Raw genomic sequence first — 25,257 nt, 5'->3', positions numbered from 1 at the left:
CGGTCTTTTGTCTATTTAGAAGTAGATGGCTTTTCAATTCTTAATTCAGTGAGACAAATAATTATGTCATACTGTAACCTGGCAGGGAGCATCATCTTGTCATGACAGCTGTTGCTCCAGGCGCCTCTGCTGTACAGAAAATTGAAGAAGAATCACCAAATTCAATTTCAACTTGGCTAGGCATGTTGGACTGAATCACAAAAATGAAAGGGTGTGTGTTTAATTTAGCTTCTTTTCTCTGCTCACTGTGTTAGTAAGGAAGACCATAGCGCTCTAGGCTCTACCTGTAAAATATGTCATTAGCAATATAGAAAAGAGGACAAGGGCACAGGTCTTTAGGGGATGAGTAGGGAAGACAATAAAAAGTAAGAAGTCACCCTGTGAGGCCCCAGGAAGTTGGATAATTCCCACAAAGTTTAGGAGCAGTCCCTTTCCTCAATCACACCCTCTGCAGGGGTTCCTAAGCTGGGCTTTATCAGACCTGTGAACCCTCTGAATCACGACACAAAAATACATCCACATAACATTTATCCAGAGGGAAAGCCTATAACAGCCACCAGTTGTTTTCAAATCCCTGAAAGGTCACACCATACATACCCTGTTATCGATAATCTATGCTCTGAGTAACTGCCTTTGATTTGACCCCTTCTGTGAACTCGATGAGTCCCCCCACCCTCCCTACCTGGTCCAACACCCAGCTGCTTCCCCTGCCTCCTTCCCGGGCCACCTTATCTCCTGCAGCCCAGTCTTGCCTGGACTTTGCCCTGTGCAAGGGGCATTTTTCCACTTTCCGTTTGCCAAATCGCATCCTGCCCATCATTCCAGCACCCAGCTCAGAGAATTTTTTCTACAAAAGAATGTCTTTGACTAGGTAGCCACTGCTATCCCAATTCCCCCCAATCAGCAGAAGGAACAACATTATAAATCACTCTTCTCCCCTCCCTATCCCCTGCCATCCCCCCAAAGATCTGTGCTAATTCCCAGATGGCGCAGAATACATCCCTTTGGTGCCCTACAATTTCCATCCCATGGATCCCTGCATTAGTGGATCCTTACAAACAAAACTATACAAACACACAGGGTTGTAATAGTCATTAATTATTATAATTAACTGAGCACTTCCCACATGTGGGTAACTGTCCTAAACGTTTGTACATTTAATATTTCATTTAATCCTTGCAACCCATCCATGAATTTATTCATCAAGCAAACACTTATCAAGTACCTCCTGTGTGCCAGATGCCGTCCTAGGTGTTGAGGATACGGCACTGAATTAAAATGGAAAAATTATCTCTCACTACAAGCTTAGATGCTACTGGGTGTAAGTAGAATATAAATAAATCAATAAGTAAATATTTAGCAGCTAGAGGGTGACAGGTACTAAGGAGGAAAATGCAGCCAAGTGATGGAATGCCAAGTCCTCAGGCAAAGGCCTCACTGATGAGGTGAGCAGAGAGGAGGGAAGTGAGGGTGTGCCCTGCTCCCTGCAAGAAGAGCGCTCAGACCCAGGAAAGAGCTGAGTGGAAGGGCTCCGGGGAAGAGGCTGGCTGGTTCAAGTAACAGCAAGGACACTGTGTCTGGAGCAAAGGTGGGATCTGTACTATCTCCAATTAACATTCAGGGAAATTGAGACTTAAGAGAGTGAAGTAGGTTGAATGGCAGCCCCCGTTCCAAATATGTCCTAACCCCCAAAACCTGCAATGGGACCATCTTCGAAAAAGTGTCTTTGCAGATGTAAGGATCTGGAAATGAGAGCATCCTGGATTATCCGGCTGGGCCCTAACTCCAATGGCTAAGTGTTCTTCTAAGGGACAGAAGGGGAGAAGACACAGACACAGAGAAGATGTTAAAGGCAGAGAGTGGAGTAATGCAGCCCCAAGGAACACCGACAGACACCAGAAGCAGGAAGAGGCAACGAAGGGTTCCCCTTAGAGCCCCCAGAAGGAGGGTGGCCCTAAAGATGCCTTGATTTCAGACTTGTGGCCTCCAGACTGGGAGAGAATACATTCCTGCTGTTTGAAGCCACCCAGCCTGTGGTCCTTGATTACGGCAGCCCTGGGAAGCTGATCCAGAGAGGCTAGGTAAAGTGCCCAAAGCCACAGAGCTCTTTGGGTGGACAAGCTGTGATTTGAATCCCGGCAATGGGACATCAAGGTGCCCTTAGGGCCACCTGGCCATCTGCTGTCCTTGACACACACCAGTGAATACACTGGCTCTTATGACTGTGGGGCACACACTGTCACTTACGGGCATTAAGCACCTGGCTTCGGCCCCGTGGTTTTGCCTGGTCCACCTTTAAAACTAGCAAACCTTTCCTATAACATGGGCTGCTAGGTACAGCTGTTTCCCATCGTAAGCGTGGGCTTTTCTGGTTTCATTATTTGCACCAAGCAGACAGCACTGGAGTCAGGCTTAAAGGCTCACCACCATATCCCTGTGACAGGGCCTCAGAGGATGGTTTCTGAGGCTCTAAGTCCCCAGGAGACCCACGTGAGTGGAAACAGGCATGCTTTCATCTACGGAAGGCACCTGGTTACTTATACCTCTGCCGGTTTTCACTGAGCAGCAAAATTAGGTTTTGGACATCCTGTGCAAATGGAGGCAGGCCTCCATCGATATGAGCAATTAACCCTAAATATTTAATAGATGCTGTGACTGCTCCCCTCCCCGGGAGAGAGGCTCTGGCTGATTCTCGGCAAACAGATCAGATGAAGAAGCAGCCAGGCGTGCTGATATTCACGCCCCGGACCCCCCTGCTCCAAAACCCCAGCAGACCCTCAGGACTGGCGCTGGGATGAAGACACAGCCAAGTGAATGGCCTTTCGTGACAGTGTTCTCCCCAGTGTTTACAAGTGGCAGAGCAAATGGAATGGATACACAGCCCTCTTGAGGCCTATGGAGGTAATAAGCACAAGAGCATGAAGCGCTGACTCAGAGTGGCTGATGGAACTTGCCGGTGCCCTGTGTGACTGCCAGCAGCGTGGCGGCGACCGTGAACTTGCATGTGAGGAGGTATATGGAGGAGTGAGTGTGAGGCGTCCCCTGGCCAGAGAGACTGCGGGGTTCACGGCTTCGTGAAAGCCCTCTCTGACTTAATCCACCCACATCCTTCTCCCTGTCCCAGCCTTCCGGCAGGGCTGATTTATCCTGCAGGCACATGGACACAGAGCCTAGGGTTCACAAAAATGCTGTCATTTCTTTTAAAGCCACAAACAAAAAAAATGAATATTTTAGGCTGAAAACAAGTTTTAATATACAGTATTAATATATTTGTCTTTACACCAGTACAGTTGTAAAATATATTTTTTAATATTATTTTATGGATGAAGAAGCCCACGAAGGCTTGGGACCACAAACGTCATCACACGGGCCTGATTCCCACATGTGTCTATTCCCAGAATCACGGGCTTCTCAAGAATCACAGCATCTTACAGGCACAAAGGACAAGAAACAGTCCTTGGGCCGAGACTCATGCCAAGGCCAGCATCCCTCCTACAGCACGCTCCCTTATCCACGGCCTCCACTTTCCCCAGGCGTGCTCTGATCTCTCTACCCACATTTGTGTTTATCCAGTCAAAGGAGGCGGTGCAGGAACGCAGAAGCAACCACAGTGCCAGGGAGAATATGTGACAGACCCCGCGGGAGATAGCAGAGCGCTACGGCATCTGCAGATGGAGGCCATCAGTGCCACCCAGGGCATTAAAGGGGGCATCCAGGAGGAGGACCATCTTCTGCTCCTTTCAGAACAAGCTCTCCAACTGCTTAGCTGGCATTCCTCACGTGAGCCGATCCCGAGTAGCCAGGTAAGGATCTCCAACCCACTTACCTCCAAAGTGAGCTCTCTGTCACGCTTCCCAGGTTGAAGTCATACAGCTTCGTCAGGATGAGTATAACCTGAGAGGGGGTGAGGAGGAGGGCAGAGGAGAAGAAGAAAAAGGAAGCCGGCTTTAGTTTGCGTAACAATGTACAGTCCATCTCAAATCACCCAGTGGAGGGCTTAGAATTTATCTGTGGAGTTGAGGGGTATTATAGGATCAAGCAAGGGGGAAAAAATTATTAATTTAATGCTCCCCCGTAACTGGTAGCATTTATTTTAACCCCGACAATGCTTTGCATTTGAAATAAAACATGTCAACAGGAATTAACTGGGTACTGACAGTTGTTTCTCCACATCTGTCCTCCTTCAAGGTCAGGCACAGGCCAGCTGGCTCTGTTCACACGTGTGGCCACCCAGAGATCAGAGGATGGGCTTGCTTTTGATCTGGAGATGACTTTGACTTACAGATGTAGACCTAAGAGGCTAAGAAAGAACTGGGCCTGATTCTGTGTCTACAGAGAGGTTCAAAGAGATTTTGTGTTCCCATCACAGGGCCTCAAAGCCATAAAAGCTTGAATGACAGGCAAGCCCAGCCCCCAACAGTCTCTGATGCCACCTGCCTTCTACCATGTCCCACCCATGGAGTAAGCAGGTCATTAGACTCCACTGGACTCCAGGACCACTTTCGTGACTCCAGTTGAAACTAAGAAACCCAGAAGGAAAGCTGTATGTGTCAAAGAGCTGGACAGCCTGTAATAGGGTTAGCAGTTTTCTGAAATGATCTTCCATTGGCCAGGCTGGTCCCAGGCCCTTTTAACTTCTCCAGCTGGGAACCTGGACCTCAAACGTTTCCCTGCCTATGCCTCGTGCGCCCAGACAGTGGCTTAGGAACAACCCCATATCTACCAGGATGCTAAGCACATATGCACCTGAATCGATTTTAATCAAAACACAGGTGCCTAACATACAGTGTCTGCCTGCACGCATGATAAGCCAGTTACACATAATTGTGTTTATCTAAATTTAACGCACAATTCATTTCACTTTTCTCAGCTCCTTCGCCTTCCACAATTTAACTTCCTCCAGTTCATTTGCACAGCACCCATTAAACTCTTTCCGAGATAATGAATTTCTGCTACCAAGATGGGACTTTCCCATTCTCGGTAACCATTTAAGATTAAAGAAAAATAATCAGCCATTATATTGAACGTTTTTGTGGCATTTAACCGACGACAAAACACTCACTCACTGGATGAGATTTATTCTCATCCAGCACCCCATGGGGTCAGTCAGTACCATTTCCACCTCTTTTATGTAAACTAAGAAAAAATGAGAGGCCAGGATAAGATCCATTATGGGTCAAAGAGAATCCCCGGAAAAGCTGACTTGCAACATTCAACTTCTCTGCAGGGCCATGACTGGAGGATTCTTACGTCTTCTCTCAGATTGTGTCCTGTGATGGGGAGTAGTAGGTTGGCAAGAAACAGCCAAGCAAAGAACATCAATGACATGGCTATTTGTAGAACAGGAGAATAGGTACCAAGGCACCAAGCTACCTGTCCTATTAGCATAGCACAACTGCAAGGAGCGTGTATCCTTTGCAAAGCATTGTTCTCCATGGTCACTCAGTGGTCCATGCCTCTCCCATTAATAGCGAGTTTCCTCATTTGTAAAATGCAGGGGCTAATGAAGACAAGACTTATCCAAACCTTCTCCAACCAAATAGCAATGTGCTGATAATTCCTATTTGTTAAATTAATACAAACACATACACATACACATACATACACACCAGACTTCTCTTCATTTTACTTCTTTCATTGACGAAGTCTTTCTTTCACAGTCCCTATGTAAAAACATGGGTGCCTATGTGCAGACCATCCCAAAATCTAGACAAAGAAACTCAAAGCTATGCTCTTCTAGAAACAGATCGGAACACCCATCTAGAATCTGCAGGAGCAACTAAGACGACTTCACTGTCTCCCAACATCAAGCCTTCAGGGACATCAAACAATCTCAAAAAAGTGCAAAGCCCACAAAGAAAGAAGCAAGAGATGTTGGGGCTTTGAGGTTACTTAACTGATTGCCTAACAAACAACTGGGTCTGGAAAACCCCTCAAAAATGCAGAGCCCTTCTCACGTGTCTGTGTCTCCTTACCCAGGGCTTGGATCACTCTCCTTCCTTCCATCTTCTCAAATCAAATCATCGTTTTTGAGTCAATGAAAGATAACGGTGTTTCAGCAGTAAAGCATAGTCTTCAGAAGGGGATGGTGTTAATCTAGTCTATTACCTTCATTTTACAGATGAGGAAACTGAGACACAGAGAGAGGAGACGACTCAAGTTCAAGTCCCAACAATGTGTGGCCTTGACCAAGCGCCCAGGGCACAGTTCTTCCCATTCCATGAGCAAAGTTGGAGACTAACAGTCACTGGGGAGCCTGCTAAATGCAGACTCCCTGGCCCCATTCCCAGCAAGTTTGACTTGGTGGATCCTGGGGAGGGTCCAGAAAGCTTCCTGTGGCTATTAGAGGATCACGCTTCGAGAAAGACTCCACCACACCAAGATTCCTCTCCCAACTCCATGCGGCAGCGACACCACCCTTCCACTATGGTGGAATCCTGATCTCTAAAAGCATCTTTGCCTTTAAATTGAGTGGACTTTACAAAGAAAGCAGGCCATAGGAGATGCAGAAGGAAGATGTCTCCACAAAATCACCCCAACATTCCCCAGAGGAAAGGTCCAAACACTGAGAATTGCGGCTGGAAGCTACCTTTCCCCTGGAGCCAGCATAGAAGGACAATAATAAAGTTATGAAGACATGATCATGTAACCTTTAGCCTTAAGATATTCTGTGCCTAGCAAAGAAAACCAAGATTGAAAGAAAGCCTGTCAACCTCTGGCTTCTCTTACCATTCAGAGCCTTCCAAAGGCCACCAGAAAGAAGGGATTACCAGGGCAGAAAACTGAAAGCAGATGCACTAAACCCACTAACAAGCCCTGGGCTGCTGGGCGAGGACTCAGATCAGAACGAGAAGATGCGAGTGTGACCAAAGAATCACCAGTGTATAGATGAGGCATGCAGGAAGGATGGAGGAGCTACCCTGGGAGCCACAGCAAAGCCTGACTTGACTCCTCTCCAGCAGATACCCCCAGATGAGGGTTGGCAGTCAAATTCAAAGAAGGAAAAGCAGGGACCTAACATTAATTGAACCCTTACTATGTGCTAAATACTACACTGGGTGCTTCTCAGTCCTCACAACACACTTCTGAGACTGAGCAGATGTAATATAGCATCTGCATTTTACAGATGAGGAAAGTGAGTCCTAAGAGTTTAGCAATTTGCTCCCCAAGGCACACAACTAGCAAGAGACAGAGCCAGCATTCCCACCCAGGGCTATGAGACTCCACCATGCTTGTTCCGCTCTGATGCAATGCTCCTCCGTTCGGCAGATGTTTATGTGAGCTTTTCGTGTGCAAGGCAATGAGCAGGCAAACTGAGAGGTGGGCACATCCTTGCTCTCAAGGAGTTTATCACTCAATCATGAATTCCACAAATATTTACTGAGCTCCTCTTATGTGAATTAGAAAGACATCTGCTAAACTCTGGGAATCGGGGAAAGATACAGAGCTCAAGGCCCAGGGGTGAAGGTAACTTTTGTTTTCTTTGTTCTTGGAGAAAGAAATAGGAAACAGAGATGTGTAATGAGGAAATAACTAGACAAACTATTGGGAGAGCCAGGTTTGTCAAATAAGCTTTGTCAAAAAGTTTCTCTTTGACCAACAGGCTACAAATCCTAGGGGGATTTTAGACAGCAGGAGAAATGAAAATAAATTGGAATTATTCATGAGTAAATAGAAGTTCTCTCTTAATATAAGCTATACACGTACAGGTGCACACACAGTAGTAAAGCCACATATATAAGAGCTCCTCTGTATAGGCACATATAACTGTAAACTGGCATCAGACATATTCTCTGGAAGAGCATTTGTTCATACATCTCTTATAGCTTTTATCAAACTGGATTAACGTGACTTCTCCATATGTCTGTCTTGTCTGTTAGATTGTGACCTCTTTGAGGTAAAAAAATCAGGTCTCATTCAACTCTGCATCCCCAATGCCTAGCACAACACCTGACACATGGCAGGTGCTATATAAGGTCCACTGAATGAATTATAAATGAATGACAGTAAAAGAAGGGATGAGATGATAAGTGTATCTGAGAGGTGCAGATAATGTGAGATAAGAGTTGAAAGGAGGAAGCAATTAAGTCCAGAAAATGTGGTCGACAAAGTCATCACGAAGGAAAGATTACATGAGCCAAAACTTGAAGTATGAAGAATTTGGAGACAGAGAAATGGAGCTTTACTCCCTTGCCTGTCTGGTCTCTCTCTTTATCCCTCCCTCCCTCCCTGTCTTTCTTTCTTTCCTTCATATTTTAGCTGGACAAAAATAGATAGAAAAAAAGCAGGGCAGAAGGGTGCCATTTCAGTTACAAGAAACAGCACAGAGGTAGAGCAGAATGGGCCATTAGGGGCTAGAACAGTCATGTGCTGAGTGCAGTATCAACACATGGGGACACCAACCACTCGGAGACACGGTCAGGCTGTGCCAAGGTGAGAAAGAAGGCACAAAGGACAATGGAATCGTGCAGGAAGGACAGAGGAAGCCCAGCCTGTAGTCAACTATGGACTGACAAAAAGTTTTATAAGCATGAAGAGGGTGATAATGAGGGACTGTATTATAACAAGTGCCTTACTATGTATAAACATATACCATGTAATATTACTATATATTACATATATAATATCAATATATTGTATATTAGATGACTATATTATAACAAAAGGCTTACTGTGTGTTCATATATACATCTATACACACACATATTATATGTATTATATATATATGTTAAGGGACTGTATTGTAATAAGCGACTCATATAATTAGGTGACAATAAGGGACATGGCTGGCCTCTTACAAAATTGGTGCTGCCCTTGCTGACCACCCACCTCCAATCTTCTTGTCCCCAGGCATCTAATGTCTTCTGCTGCCCCCAGGTGCTCAGGCCAGCCCTCAGCCAACTGCCTGATCTTTAGACACACACAATGCCAAGTAACTAATGTCTTCATTTGTCACATCCCCTCTCCCGTTCATTCTTCTATTCCTGCCTTATGCCAAACACAGCATAGGATCCGTGGTGATAAAGTGATCAAAAGAGAAATGGCGCCTGTCTTCATGAAATGTATACTCTCCCTTAATGTATGATCTTCTTTAGGAAGATTTTACATTTCATGAAGACAGGACCCATTGGGTCCAGCCGTCTGCCTCCTGGATGGGGCTCGCCCAGCAGCATGGAAAGAACAGAGCACTTGCAACTAGAGGGCTGCACTCAAAACCCAATATCACCATATGCTACTGGGCGAGCCTGACCAACTTACTAACGTTTTCAGTATCTGTTCCAGTTTCCTAAAATGGGGATAATGATTCTCCTTCCCCTGCCAGCCTCACAGGATTTTTGATTTGAATCAAATAAGGAAAGCTGACCTGCTTTAGAAGCTGTACTATGCAAATGTGAGTGATTAATATGATAATTGCCCTTCAGGAGACAAGGGTTGCAAGTCATCCTTATCTGATGGGGTGAGGGGGATTCAGATCCTAGCGTTGCTAAGCTCCTTCTGAAAAATACCCACCCCTTCTAGACCCCAGCTGCAACACAGCAGGCTGCAAATCAGACCCGGTATGTTCACTGGGCTCCCGCACTCAGCTTCCGCTTTAGAAGCAAAGCAGAAAGCCCCGGGGGATTCCTGTCCTCTGAAAGGATAACGCATAATCTGAAAATTCATAAATCACTGGGACGCTCTCGCCCGTGAGCACATTCAGTGAAATGAGGACCTTTAGTGCCTGTAAAATTGTACTCTGAAGGAAAATTACTTTAGTTCATTAAACCTTCCTGAAACCTTGGTACCTTTCAATCCGTGGGGTTCTATGCGTGTCCCCTCCAGGTCCCCCTCACCTCTCACCACCTCATGCCTGCCCCTACCTGACAGTTCTTTGTTTCCAGCCAATTGGAATATGGACGGTGGCCTTCTTTACCGAAAGTGATTCACAGTGGTAACGTAGTAAGGATGCTAAAACCTACTCCTCGGGGAGTGTACACAAAAGTGCATTTTTCAGTCTCAGCAGAGTCTGGATTCTGGAGCCCTCCTCCCACTTCATGAGTCACTCCCCACCGGGAACAGAAACTGAATATTTACAGTCCACAGCCCAACTGACCCCCAGTCTAACAATGTCTGGGCACCAACTGGGTATCCAGAACTGTGCTAGGTATATGCCAAGTTCAGAATAACATAAATGGCGCTCCCTGCCCACCGTGAGTTTACAATCTAGCTGAGAGGACAAGGAATTGTACAAGAAATATCATCTTTGTCATCTTGTTCCATTGCATGCAATTTCACAAACCGGTTATCCCGTTCCCTCTTTTCTTTGAAGGGCAGATCATCAACTCTGTGGTTCAAGATAGAACCTCAGCATGAGCCCTGAGTCCACCCTCATCCCACACTTAGCAAGACAAACATCAAGTCCTCTGAAATGTGTTGCAGTCCACTGGATCATCTTCATAAGGTTTTCATTCATTCACTAAGCAAATATGTATGGAATGCTTCCTCGTGGCCAAGTGCTATGGATTCAGCAGTGAAGACAACAAACCAGCTTCTCTGCCCCCATAGAGTTTATATTCTGGCAAGGGAGATAAACAAACACATAAGTAGGTAAGTGACATAGTAGTCAGATGATGGTGGGTTAGATGATGGACATATCAGCACTTAGAGCAAGTGCTCGTATGCAGGCGTGGTCCAGGGCTATGCAGGCTGAAGCAGTATAGAAGGAGCCCAGGAAAGTTCTCTGTGAAAAACTGACACTCAAGCAAAACCCTGAATGAGGTAAGGGATGAAGCCATGTGGCTATCTGGGTAATAAACATTACAGGCAGAGAAAAAAGGCAAATGCAAAGATCCTGAGGCAGGAATGTGCCTGACATATTCAAGAAACAGCAAGGAGCCCAATGAGGATGGAGCAGAGACACAGGGAGAGTAGTAGGAGATGAGGTCCAGGAAATTTGGGGAGGCTTAGATCTTGCTGGGACTTGTGAAGGACTGGCTCTTACTGAGTGAGATGAGAAGCTACTAGAGGATTTTACTAGAGGACTTAAGTTTTCACAGGGTGCTTCTGGTTACTGTGTTGAGAGAGGCATCGAGGAGACAAAAGTGAATTAGGATCCTGTTGTAATCATCCAGGTGAAACATGGTACAGGGTAGACGAGAGCAACAGCCGTGGACAGGAAAAGAAACATGATCTGAAGATATTTTGAAGGTAGAGTCAAGAAGATTTGCTGACAAATTGGATATAGGGCGTGAAGGAAAGAGAATAGTCCAAAATGACCCTCAGAGTTTGGGACTAAGTAATTAGAAGCATAGAGTTGCCATTTTATGAGATGGAGACTGTAGGAGAAGGAGGTTGGGAGGAAAGCTGAGAAGTTTAGCTTTGGACATTAAGTTTGAGATGCCTAAGAGAATTCGAGCGGAGAAGTCAAATAGCTGAATAAACGAGTCTGGAGTTCAGCGCAGAGAGTCTAGGCTAAAAAATCTCAATTGGGGAGTCATCAGTGATTAGATGGTATTTAAAGACATGAGACTAGGTTAGGTCACCAGGAGATGGAGTGTGGATAGAGTAGAGAGATAAGGATCGAAAGCTGGGGCGTTTCAGCACTGAGAGATCGGGGAATGAGAAGAAACCAGTATGTGCTTCAACCTCTCAGAACTGGCACAGTGAATGTCTGTGTCCTGTGCGAACACTCACCAAACGGTACTTACTACGGAGGAGTCTCTCAATAAGCATATGAACACAACGGCCTTCTGTTGAGGCCGGTAAGCCTTTCTCCCCAGATGCCCCTGTTTGTCCTGTGGGCTCCTGTGTATGGTGGCTACTGTGGCAGAGATGGAGGCTTTGCCTATGTTTGCCATGGACTTCCCCTCGCCGAGGCTGACATGGGCATCGTCACTGCAGTTCCCAATCTGCCAACCTCAGAAATCAGTGCTGAGCCTCAACATGGCACCTGGTGGCAAGTTGATTGCACTGTCCCCCTCCCATCACATAGAGGAAGCAATTTCTTCTCCTCGGACTTGCTTTCCTTGCCTGCGGTAAATACGCTAGAATCAAAATCTTTCCATTTCAGAGTGCCTTATTCACCGTCATGATATCCCACACAATTGCTTCTAACAAAGAAACTCGTTTCACAGCAAATGAAGTGTTGTCATGGGCCTGTCCATGGAATTCACTGGTCTTCCCACAAACTACATCCGCCAGAAGCAGATGACCTGATACAATGATTGGATGGACTTCCGAAGATTCAATGACACATCTAGCTAGAAGCCGGCACTGCATGAGGTTGTGGTGCTGTCTTCTAGGATGTGGATTCGACTAGTAAATGGCCAAAATACAAAGGTCTGGGAATCAAGGGGCAAAAGTGGGAGTGCTCCTCTCATTATTCCTCGCAATAAGCCATCACAGAGTATTTTCTTCACATCCACACAGCTTTCGGCTCTGTTGATAAATCTTGGTTCCTAAGGAGAAAACACACCTGTTCCATTGAACTGGAAGCTGAAACTAATACCCAGCTATTCTGAGCTTCACATGTTACTACTGAACCAACAGGAAGAGAGGAGGCTACTTATGAATAGGGGATGGAAATGGACACTCAGAGTAGCTAAAAGGGTAGACTGTGATGTTCACTCTCGGCCCACTTTCCTGCCTAAGTATCACAGATAACCAGGACCCTGAGAAGCGTATTTCTAAGACTCTCCTGTCATCTGGCTTCCAATTCTGCCAGTTGGGGTGGGGTCACTCGGGGGACATGTGGACAAGGGAAAAGCTCCTCTCCTCACAATTTGTTTTTTTTTGTTTTTTTTTTTTTTTTTTTTAAAATTTTATTTATTTATTTATGCGGTACACGGGCCTCTCACTGTTGTGGCCTCTCCAATTGCAGAGCACAGTCTCCGGAAGCACAGGCTCAGAGGCCATGGCTCATGGGCCCAGCCGCTCCGCGGCATGTGGGATCTTCCCAGACCAGGGCACGAACCCACGTCCCCTGCATCGGCAGGCAGACTCTCAACCACTGCACCACCAGGGAAGCCCCTCACACTTTGTTTTTGAGTGACAAGACAACAGCAGCAACAGAGCCAGTGGTACCAACAGCAGCGGTGCTGGGTCTCAGTGAAATGAAGGGCTTGTGCAGCTCAGCACAGCCCCAGGAATCTGGGTGGGAGAGACCCTTGGCCTCTTGTACTGCCTTTCCTCCTCCTGGGCAGGGGGTAACAGTTTCTGCACTTACCAAATTTGAGCAACTATATTTTCTCCTCCTTGTTCCTCCAGCCTTGCCGGCACTCTTGTAAATCAGTTCCTGCATTCAACGTCTTTTCTTGAGAAATACCTAGTGTCAGGGACCCTCACTGACACAGAATGATCTGTGAGGTTAGAGGAAATTCAGGACAGCATGTGTTCTGGAAGCCGAGCAGAGTATGGGTTTCAAGGAGGAAGGAGTGATTGGCTGTGTGAAATGCGGCAGGCAGTTCATGGACAAAAAAGATGAAGAATGGACCACTGGATTGAGCTACTAGATGACTGCAGAGACCTTCAAAATAACTAGCTGACTTAATTTCTGGCGTTCACCCCTCTTCCATCCTTACACCAGAATGACCTTTCTAAAGCAGAGGTGGAATCCCGTTGCCTACTGCCAAACAATCTCTAGTGGCTTCAGGCCGCCTTTAAGATCAAATTCTTCAGTATAACAGGGAGATCAGCTCGGTGCTTTGTGACCGCCTGGAGGGGTGGGATAGGGAGGGTGGGAGGGAGGGAGATGCAAGAGGGAAGAGATATGGGAACATATGTTTATGTATAACTGATTCACTTTGTTATAAAGCAGAAACTAACACACCATTGTAAAGCAATTATACTCCAATAAAGATGTAAAAAAAAAAAAAGAAATTCCTCAGCATAGCATAGAAGATCTTTCTCAACCTGGCCCCAGTTGACATTTTAACCCTCTTCTAGAGCCACTTTCCCAAAATAACATCTAAATTCTAGCCACACCAGAATACCCACGTTTCTCCTTGTTCCACGCTCCCACACTTTCACACAAGCTCTTTTCTCTCCTCTGAAAGCCCTTCTCCCACTCTCCACCTGAGGATCTCATTCTTTAAGGCCCAGCTCAAATACCATCAACACTCTGGTGTCTCACCTGTCCTCCAAGACAGAATGGATCCCCCGTAATCCATGCTCCCCTACCTTGTTGCCCATACCTCCAAGTATACTACTCACTAGATTACACTATAATCTTCTCTTTGCATATGCACCTCCACCACGAGGGGATGTGCTCCTTCAGGACAGACCTCGTTTTTCTCATTATTATCCAAGAGTGTTATCACACTCTTCATTAACATGCTGCCTATTAACTAACAGAGATATGACACATTCGATGAACTGAGAGTGTTGCCATAGGCGTTCAAGGGAGGAGAAGATGAGTCTGGGCTGGGGTGATCAAGTTGTCCTCATAAAGGATGAGAGGCACAAGTAAGGTCATAAGAGACGGGTGGGGAATGGAAATTCCCAGCCCTCTTCTTTCTGGAATATCTTTCACAGTTTTTCAAGGGTATCTTTTTTTTTAGGTAAATTAGGAAGAAAGAATTCAAAATGGCTATGAAAGAACTTCAAGAATGTCCACAAGAGGGTAAGATAAAGGGAACACACGGGCAGGGAGGGAAGATGGTGAAAGCAACCTTCTTGTATGACTGCATTAAGTTTTCAAGAGTTGGTATTCTCTAGGGACGTCTAGAGAGGACAAAGATATATACCTATATCTGATGGGAGGTAGACTAAAGAAAACATCACACCTACAGACAAAAGCATGACTTGATTAAGTAATTTAGACAAGAGAAGAACAAACATAGAAAGGGCAGAGGTGGGGATGCTAACAGATGCTGAGCACCTACAAAGTGCCCAGCACTGTGCTTGGTGCTCTATGTGCATTACATAGGTAATGGGCATAACCACAGTGAAGGGTAGATATCATTACCCACATTGTCCAGATGAGCGAACCGTCCAGGCCATGCAGCTAGGGAGAGGTAGGAGTCAGAACACAAACACGGGCACGTCTGTTCCCCCATGATCCAAGGAAGGGATCAGAGATACAGAATTTAACAGGTATTAGTAGCTCTACTTAAAATGGGGCCATTGTTAAGAAAGTACTTTGCAGAATGTGGTAGCTGAACAAGGCAAGTGGCAGACCAAGGAAATGAAAATGCAGTGTTGTTGAAACAAGGAGCTTGTGAAAAATGGCTGTTGGATAGTGGGAGGTTGTTCTGGTTTTGTGTAACGAGCCATTAAAAGTGAATTAAAAATCCGTTCACTCTCATTCCCTAAGGGACTGAAAATGAAAGAGACAGCCATCTCTTGGAAATGATTTAGGTAGCATGCAGCCCAGTAAGGGCGGGGGGGGGTGTCAAATTAGCTCAGAATTCCCTGCCAGTGTCTGTACTACATGATGAGAGTGCACCAGAACCAGAGTTAATTAGCTCAAAGTATACCATTAACTAGGAGTCTGAGCTCATACCCTCCTATATGTCCATCATTCCTTCCATCCAACCACCACCAGCACCACCCTCATGAGGAGGCCAAGGACAGAAACAGGTGTGAGCAGATGAAAGATGAAACCATGGCTCCAAAGCCACTAGTGTGAGGCTTCCAGAGATACTCATCAACAGAGAGGCAAATGTAAGCTATCTGTTACCTTAGTAATAGATCAAAAGCTCTAACCCAGACAGTCTTGGTGTGGAATCCAGGCTCTGCCACTTACTCTCTGTGTAACCTGAGGCAAGTGGCTAACCCTGTGGAGCCTCCATGTCCTCGTCTGGAAAATGAGACCAGTATCACTCCCTTCACTGCACTGCTGTGAGGATTAGGCTTATGTGCCAGGTACATTCTCAGGCCTCGTCATATACTGGGTTCCTGCCATCCTGGTTTGTCTCTGAGCAAACCAGGTCATTTGCCCACCCGAGTAGGAAAATGCCATGTCCCAAGAGGGAGCGCGTCACTTCTTTGGCGACGACAACTGGCAGCTCAGAAAATAAAGAGCAGCTTCACAAGGCCTCTCACTGATGTAGACATGAAAGCCTAGAGCACTCCCTGAGCGCTGGTGCTTGCTTTGTGTGGACACGCATTGACAGCCTCAGCAACGGGAAGATCACAGGCTCATCAAGCCCATGTTGCCTGGTGTGCGATCCTACCCACTTGCCACTTTTCATTTCAGGGTCCGTCTCCACTGGACCTCCCTGTAGGCACGCATACTCCCCTTCCTTCCGCACTCCTGTCAAGGGGCATCATTCCCTCTTAGGTCTCAGGAGCTGAAAGAGCTCTCAGCCAAACCATTGTAGCTGCCGAACCAAGTGGATTTTCGAGGGATAAGCAGATATCCCCAGATTGGAGCTAGCTACCAGTGCAAGGGACCAAGAGCAGGGATTTGACTAGACTGTAAGATGCCTCAGGGCCACACAACGGTCTGTCCTATTTTTCACTACTATATCTTCAGCACCTGGGACAGTACCCAGCGTGTCCCAGATTCCCTGTATACAAGGGTGGAGTGAATGACCCATCACCTAATCCTGTGATCTGGCATTTCTCACAACCTGTCTCCTATTCAACACTACAAATTACTACACAGTGTCTCTTATGGTCGATGCACCATGCTCATTGCTGTGGGGGATGGAGGGATGAAGGACACAATGTTCCTGACACTTTCGGTGCAACCAGAGAGATACACATTTACACGACTACCTTCAGTGAAAGCTGGACTCGCTCTGACTTACACCAGGTTGTAAGTCATTTCACCTATTGTCTCATGGGAATCTCACAGTAACCCAGCAAGGTTGTCACGTGACAGAAATGAGTGATTCCCTAACAGGGATGAAGTAGAGGATTACTCTCCATGAAAATTTTTATAAGAGGTACTATTTGAAGTGGCTTATTTTTAGTAGGTGAAGAAGGCAACAACCTTTTCAGGCTACAGATGCGGCACGAGAAGACACAGTTAGGTTGAAATTGCCTGTCACATTCCAGGCCTGGGGCGGGGGGCGGGGGTGGGGCTGGGGTCTGCAGAGGTTAGAGCTTCAGGTACATGGAGAAGGAGATGGAGACCCAGGCTGGGGTAAGACAGTGATGATTTTAACTACTAGGTGTGTAAATTTCTATTGCTGATGTAACGGATTACTACAAATAAAGTGGCTTGAAACAACACAAATGTATTATCTTACAGCTTTGGAGATCAGAAGTCCAAAATGGGTTTCAAAGGCTAAAATCAAGGTGTCGGCAGGGCTGTATTCCTACATTCCTCCTGGAGGCTCTAGGGGAGGATCCGTTTCTTGCCTTTTCAAGCTTCTAGAGGCTGCGTGCATTCCTTGGTTCCTGGTCCCCCTCCATCTTCAAAGCCAGCAATGATTGGTTGAGTCTCACACTGCATCATTCTGACTCTTCTTCCTCTCTTTTTCCCATTTAAGGATCCTTCTGATAACACTGGACCCAGCCAGGTAACCCAGGATAATCATCACTTTATCTTACACGCAACTGATTACAACCTTATTTCCATCTACTATCTTATCTCCCCTTTTCTATGCAACCTAACATATTCACAGGTTCCAGGAATCAGGACATGGACATCTTTTGGGAGGACACTATTCTGCCTAGCACATCAGGTTAAAGAGTTTCAACTCTACTCAGTAAACAGCATAGAAACGTCTGCTGTGCTTGAGCAGGTGGCACCTGCATTTTGGAAACAAAACTGTCGGGTATGAAGGGTGGATCAGTGAAGATGAAAAACAGGGAGTCTGGTGAGAAGGATACTACAACGGTCCCAATATAAGAGATAAGAGATCTGAACTAAGATAATGGCCGTAGAGAAGGAAAGAAAGAAGGGGGGGGTGGTGGGAGCCCTACGAAAACTGTTGCTAAAATTTGCAAATAGTGTATAACAGAAAAGCATGGAGTCAAAGAGGCCTCTGAGGTTTCCAAGGAAGTTAACGTACTTCATTTTAATTCGAAGGCTTGGGCTTGAAATCCAGCTCCAACACTCGCAGGAGGACCATCTCATATGTTCCCACAGTCTAACCCTCATTTCATGCCCCAGCTTGGTGGAATGGGTGTTCAAGTTATTTCCCTGCGTCTATGCATCCTCCCATTGTTGGAAATATGCTCGTGGCCAAATTGCTCCTTCTGCCCCATCCTGTTCTCGCCCATTTGCCTAGGGAACTGAAGGGTCTGTGTGTTACTTCCTGCCCAACTGCCTGAACTTCTGAGAATCTTCTTCGCTCAATTAACATTTCCTGGCCTCATTCACATTTCCGGTTACCTCTTGAGCCCCTTTAGCACACTGCTTGCTTGGATCTCACCTGTGGGCTGCCCAGAGAATTTGACCATGGCAGACGCATCCCAATACCAAACAGATGAAGGGCCATCCCGTTCATGAGGTGGGAAGTGGGGAGGGGGTGTCAATTTTAGTCTCAGGCTCAAGCTCATGGACAAGCACTTGATCAAAACCCAGAGTTCTGGGGCTTCCCTGGTGGCGCAGTGGTTGAGAGTCCGCCTGCCGATGCAGGGGACACGGGTTCGTGCCCCGGTCCGGGAAGATCCCACATGCCGCAGAGCGGCTGGGCCCGTGAGCCAGGGCCGCTGAGCCTGCGTGTCCGGAGCCTGTGCTCCGTAACGGGAGAGGCCACAACAGTGAGAGGCCCGCGTACCGCAAAAAAAACAAAAACAACCCAGAGTTCTGAATCATAGAGTAAAAGGATCATCTACTCAAGCAAGAGAGTACTCATAAATCCCAGACATTAGAGGTAGAAAATATTTAGGTTATGTTCAGGGCCATGCCAGACCCAGAGAAGAACTGCTCCCCTCTGGTCTTTTGCAGTTGCTAGCATTACTCTAGCAGCCAAACCGCTAGAAAGTTATCTGGACTTTGCCTGAAATAACATAAGCCTGGACTTTGTCTCCACGTAACTCCTTGGAGAGGAGAAGCTCCAGTGGCTGATGGTGGATGATTTAAGAGCCCTCTCTCGTGTAGCCTAGGACATCATAACAAAGAACACATAATTTATTTGTATTGATTCACTAGCACACATTTGATCATATCTACTTGTCCTTCCTTTGGCTAAGAATCCATGGCCATGGTCCCGAGAAATTTATCTCTCACAAAATATCTCCGTAAAAAATAAGTTCCTCACGTATCTCAGCTTCAGTAAAAGAGTCAGGTCAGGGAGACTTGCCAAGGAAAAGGGGAAAGGGAGCCTGCAGCCTCCTCGTGTGTTGACCCTGGTCTAAGCAATCTCCCTACCACAGACAAGGTGTGTGCTTGGACATTAAAGCTTCAGTTCTGGGACAGGGACTGTCAGATACAGAAACAGAAATTAGCGACAGATCAGATTCTTGTGCTAGAGGAATAAGGAGCACAGAGAAGCTGGTTGGATTCTGAGACAAGGAGTACAAAATAAGGAGCAGAAACACGGCATAAAAGTGCCCAGGTGTTCAGCACTGCTTTCCCTCAACCTTGAATGAAGGTTATCCATCCAAATAATCTTGTGCTGAGCATCTACTATGTATCTGGTTCTGCTGGAGAAGCTGGAAAAGGTTGCACATGGTTTTTTTTTCTCCAGGGACTCTCAATCTAATGGAAGGAGGGAAAGGCAAGTAAGCAAGTATTTTATTTAACGTGATTTCTAGTGTACTTACTGCACTAACTCAAAAATTTTGTGACTCGTAATTCCATGGTGTAGTAGCTCCTCTCACTCCAGAATAAAGCAGAAAATCAAACCATGGGAAAAAATAAAGAGAAATGGCTTTCCATTTTAACAAGGCTGATCAACTTGGGTGAGCACAAGGAACTTTAAACTTGATGTTGAATGTGTTGAATGGATGCCTAGAAGGAAGCCATTTGCTTTAAATTGCTGTATCCCATTGTAGGATTTCTTCCTTAGCCTATTTAGTTGTCCTCAGCATTAATGAGATTGACTAGATAGCCCCAAAGAAACACAAATCCTCCCCTCTGTCCCCAACAACATGCATGTGTCCTTTTCTCCCTGCCAGCATCCACCGACCCACCCTTCAAGCACCAGCTCAAGCCCCATCCCCAGCAGAGAGTCATCGCTCCTTACCCCAGTCCAAATTCATCTCTCCAATTATGGCCAACTTATTTCCCAGTATCTCCCATCCCACATGCTTATCTTCCAGTTTGACCTTGACACTCTTCCTATTGAGTGGTAGACGGAGTTCATGTCCCTCCCTTTGAAAGCAGGCATATCTTTGTTACTATATTGACCAACAGTGCATAGAGGAAGTAGTGCCAAGTGACCTCCATGGTTAGCTGTGCACTCTTAGGGTGGTTGCTCTCAAGGTGCCAGTGCCATGCGTGAGGATGCCCAAACCGGACCACAGTAGGGAAGACCGCATGCAGGGGCCACAGTGTTTCAGCTCACAGCCCAACTGAGGACCCACTGAAGCGTGAGCATCAGTCACCAGCTACGAGGGAAGACAGCTTCAGATGCCTTGCAGCCCCAGCTGTTGAGTCAGCCTCAGCTCTGAATCTTTCCAGCTGAGGTTTCAGACACGGTATACATAGTGCCCAGCCAAAATCCTCAACACACAGAATCGTGAACATAATACAATGTTTTCCTTTTGCACTGCTAAATTTTGGGGTGGTTTGTTATGCAGAAAAAGTACCCAGGACACCACTCATAGAGCACGTGCAGCATTTAAGGCTTATAGCCTTGATGCATGTGGAATTATTTTTCTAATGACTTAATTTATGTAGATCTAATTTCCATAGATAGATGATTGTAAACTCCTTGAGAGAAGAGATTAAGAACCTATCAGACATCTTCCTACAGGTAGACTAAATACCACCTGCCCTAAAGAGTGTTTATCAAGAAACCACTCAGACCTGCCCCCTCCTTTTGGAACGCCACATCTCAAAGGCACGATCATCCATCCGGCTGTCCAAACCAACCTACTATATATCCTGCTATATTCCTCCCCACACCACACGCAAACCCACCCTGTTACTCTGCCCCTAATGTCCGTATCTCACCCTTCCGTGCGTGGCTGCCACTCCTTCCCACGTTCAAATTCTCATCCTTTCTCATGAGCTCTATTGCGTCTACCTCCTTACTGGTCTCCCTGCCTCTAGTCGCACAAGTCCATCTTCCATAAGGGGCCAGGTTGCCTTCCTCACACGCAAATATGATCATGTAATTCCTCCAAATCCTCAGTGACTCCCTATTATTGCCTACAGGGTAGAATGTGAAGTGAGTGGCAAAGCACAAGGGCTTTCAACCTGGCCCCAGCCTAAGTCTCTAGGTCTCTATCCTCATTTCCTGTCACTAGCTCTTCACTTTGGGTTCTACTTTCTGTATTATTCATATGAACCACAGAACCGAGAAAATGATTTCAGTGACTTTTTTCAATTCTCTCCCCAAATGATAGATACATAACCAGGGCATTCTGGCTTAATTTCTCTCTCTCCCTCTTTCTCTCAGTCCTCTTTCAGAACCCTGTCTAGGGTCTAGACCTGTGCTTTCCAATTACCACTACAGCCATTAGCGATGCAGGATTACTTGAATTTAAAAAATTAAGTACAATTAGTATTAATAGTTCAGTTCTTCAGTCATGCTAGCCACATTTCAAGCACTCAACAGTCACAGGTGGCCAGTGGCTACCATACTGCAAAGAGGAGATTATAGAACACCTCCATCATTGCACAAAGTTCTAGTAAACACTGCTGGTCTAGAGGTTCTCAGCTAAGAGTTGTTCTTCAAACATACTCTGTTCTCACTTGTCCCCTGCTTTTTCCTCACCCAGATTACTGGTATGGTGGAGAGCTAGATTCTCCATGCTTCCCAGAATCCATGCCCTCTCCCCCTGGGAACAATGTCCCTTTGGGGAAGCAGTTCTCCCCATAATGAGCCATGTGCTTCAGGTGGCATGGACCATGCATTGACCCATCCTCTTAGTTTAAGGAGTAGGCGCTATTTGGCCTAAGCCAATCATCCATCCCACCCCTATGGCACAGTGATTGGTTACGGGAAAAAAAACATGTTACCTAACTGGAGCCAAAGAAATCCAACATGAGTCTTTCTAAGGCTTCTGGGAAAGAGGACCTCTTCCTCCCTCAGGAAACATCATAACAAACCCAGTTCTTTTAATAATACAGAATAAAGAGATGAGTTATAGAATGGCTACAGCCATTTTGCTCTCTTGAAGGGAGCTCCTGAAGCTGCTGAAGGAAGACAAAGTGGAACCAAGGATGCAGCCAACATTGCACAAGCCAGTAGAAATACGAAGGGAACCTAAGTCCTTGATAATATCATTTGAGCTGCTGGATCAAGCCTGATCTGATGAAGCTATTAACCTTTTACGTTAGATCAGCCAATAAATCTTTTGTTTCAGCCCATACATGTGCTTAACTGTTAAACTTGAAATACTACTCCCATCTTGTAAGCCTCAAATCAAACTTATCTCCTCCATAAGGCCTACCAAGGCTCTTCCAGACAGACTCTGTTACTCCTTCTTTTATATGTCCCTCCATGCATCCTAACATTACATCAATGTTTTACTGAATTGTAATACTGATATCTTCTTTCTACACCATGAAATATTTGAAAGCAAGTCTTGAGCCTCTTGATCTGTGTTATAAATAAACTAACTAAAATAACTAGCTAACTAAACCCTAACATAACCCTATCTGATACATAATAGATGCTGAAAATATCTGTTAATAAGTAAATATTTATAGGATAGACAGAAGTGTATTGATGAATTTCAGTTAATAACAATGGTAGTAGGAACAGAACTCAACATTCACATCCATGAACACCTTTAATCCTCACAACCATCCCGTGACACGTAACTCCCATTACTGTCATTTCTTACAGGGATGAACCAGAGTCTTACAAAGATTAAATAACTAAGCAAAGTCCCACAACACATAAATGGCAGCGCCTGGTATGTTCTTTCCTCTGAAAAATCTGGCTACTCCCTTCCAGAGTTTTATATTCCGCCTCCTTCCTGATTAAGGGTGTCAATTAACTCAGCAGTAACAGCACCACTGAAGTTCCCATGGCAGCTTGGCATGTACTAGAACCTCTGCTGGAATCTCCTCAAGGCTAAGTTAAAAGTAAACCCGACAAAATCCTCAAGAGAGAACCACAGAGTCAACCTCAAGCCACTCTTTATTCCAAGCTCAGAGGTCAAGGAAGACACAGGAACCTGCAGGTCTGGTTCCATAGCTGTTCAAGCAAGCTCAGCTCTTTGGGAGTGAGGACCGGACACTCCTTCCACAGACCCTGTCCGCCTCCCCGCTGTCCCGAAACCCGGGTCCACACCCACGCTTTGCATCACACCCCACCCTCAGTTTCTTATTCCAGGCCACCTACCTGGCAGGGCTCAGGCTCTGGTTTTCCTTCTAAATTTGGAACTTTGACTCAAGAGAGTAGGTTCCGTGTGGGTAGGGGGTGAACTGGGGAAAGGGAAGGGACACGCCTGCTATCACTGTCCGGGACACTGAAGGGTCCAAGTGGAGAGTATGTGTCTCCACTCCAAGGAGAGGTTAACACAGAATCATAGCAGAGGGTCATCCAACCAGCTGGCACGTATCCAACGTCCAAAATGTGTCATGTGCTTCTCAGGCATTGTAGGCATATGGGGGAGGGAGTCCACTGAGACAGGTGAGTGAGTAGGCGGCTGGGAGCGGGAGAATGCATGGGGGTGGGTCAGAGAGACAGAGAGACGCAGATGTGTGTGTGTGTGTGTGTGTGTGTGTGTGTGTGTGTGTGTGTGTGAGCGCCTGTGTACAACATATAACACGGAAGGACCTCTCTAAATGTGGCGCACGGACCACGTGAATCGGACTCACCTGAAGAACTTGGAGAAACACAGACTCTGGACCCCACTCTTTATACACTGAGAACTCTGGGAGCTGGGACTGGCCATCTGCATTTTACAGGCCATGCCCACGGCCAAGGCCGCACTGGGCTGAGTCTTTCAGAAATAACAAACCTCCTCCAGGCTTGGGAGCAAAGGACATACACTGCCCCCGAAGACAGGGAGCTGGGTCCACAAAGGTGGGTGCAGAAATGCTCGCCGGAATCTGAGCAACGTGAAATCTTGGCTCCTGGGCTGAAAGCTCGGCTGCCCTGCAGCTCTGATAGCTGGGTGCCCTCTAGGGTTGACCTGTGCCCAGAGGTGGCCTTCCCTGGGCAACTGTCTGGGAGCTGTAGGCTGTTACATGGGCTCTGTTCCCACACAGACCTGAATTATCTGCGCGAGCCTCCAGAGGAGGCCAGAGGGCACAACTGCCTCTGGGGAAATTGGATTTGTTTCTCGAACTCCAGTAACTCAAGACAATCAAGAACTACGTGAGTAGTCCTTCCAGAAGATACTGGGGGTCAGGGCCATGGGAGATACCAGAGTAGGGCCAAGGTGATGGGCGCTACACCACCTCTTGTAATGACTCGCAATGTTTATTCCCAGCCAACCCAGAACAAGGAGGATGAACCTCCCACCTTAACGGCCTTTATGCACCTGAGATCTATGGTTCAGCCAGGAGCCTCCCTTTTTACATATGAGCCTCACTCAAATTCTCCAGTAGCCTCTAATTAATGCAGCTCTGAGCAGCGTGAGGTGCAGCACAAATAAGGCCCCACCCAAGGGTGGGACAGATGTGTCACACTAGATACCCAGTATGGCGGGATGCAGCCACGGGAGGCCTACAAGCCACCGCTGACCATACATTCCTGTGCTGCAGTGTGGACCCTCCCGAGTAGAGCTCACCTCCACCAGGCAGCCAATGCCTGCACAGGCCCCCCTGGATGCTGAGGAGGATGGAGCTCTCCGGATTAAGTCCTAGGCTCTCCCACAGCCAGTCTGGAGGAGGTAAGCCCGTCAGCACGACAAAGCTGTACCCCAGCTCCTAAATCGGGGACTGGCATGAAAGAGGCATTCAACAAACAGGTGTTGGCTGAATGAAGGCAGGAGCAAAGTCACAGGTGGTTAATGAGCTCCTGGGATAGATTCTATTTAACGGAGAACAAATTATCCCAGAGACTAAATGTACAGTAGTCAAAGCCTAAATCACAGAAAGCAAATAGTCCTGGGTTCCAATCCCAGCACCACCACTTCCTGCATGTCCTTGGGCACGTTATTTAGTCCCCAGAGCCTCCTTTTCTGCCTCTGCACAAAGGCATGCGGACCCCATAGGGCTGCCATGTGGAACAAAGCAGAAAACTCTCAACCCAGAACCCAGCATCTACCATATAGAAAGAAGTTGGGCAGTGTTAGCTGGCATTAGAA

The 25,257-nt window shown here is 46.5% G+C and overlaps 1 protein-coding gene across 1 annotated transcript in view; it reads right to left on the bottom strand.

Annotated features, from left to right (window-relative positions):
* Positions 1–25,257, bottom strand: part of SORCS3 (sortilin related VPS10 domain containing receptor 3) — a 606,008-nt gene that overhangs the window by 424,223 nt on the left and 156,528 nt on the right. The window contains exon 2 of the mRNA XM_032608449.1: positions 3,827–3,894. Within this exon, the coding sequence (XP_032464340.1) occupies positions 3,827–3,894 (68 nt within the window). The remainder of the gene's footprint in view (positions 1–3,826; positions 3,895–25,257) is intronic.

The sequence above is a fragment of the Phocoena sinus genome, chromosome 16 (genome assembly GCF_008692025.1).
Source record: "Phocoena sinus isolate mPhoSin1 chromosome 16, mPhoSin1.pri, whole genome shotgun sequence".
Taxonomy (NCBI): Eukaryota; Metazoa; Chordata; class Mammalia; order Artiodactyla; family Phocoenidae; genus Phocoena; species Phocoena sinus.
This window is presented reverse-complemented; position numbering and strand designations above follow the sequence as displayed.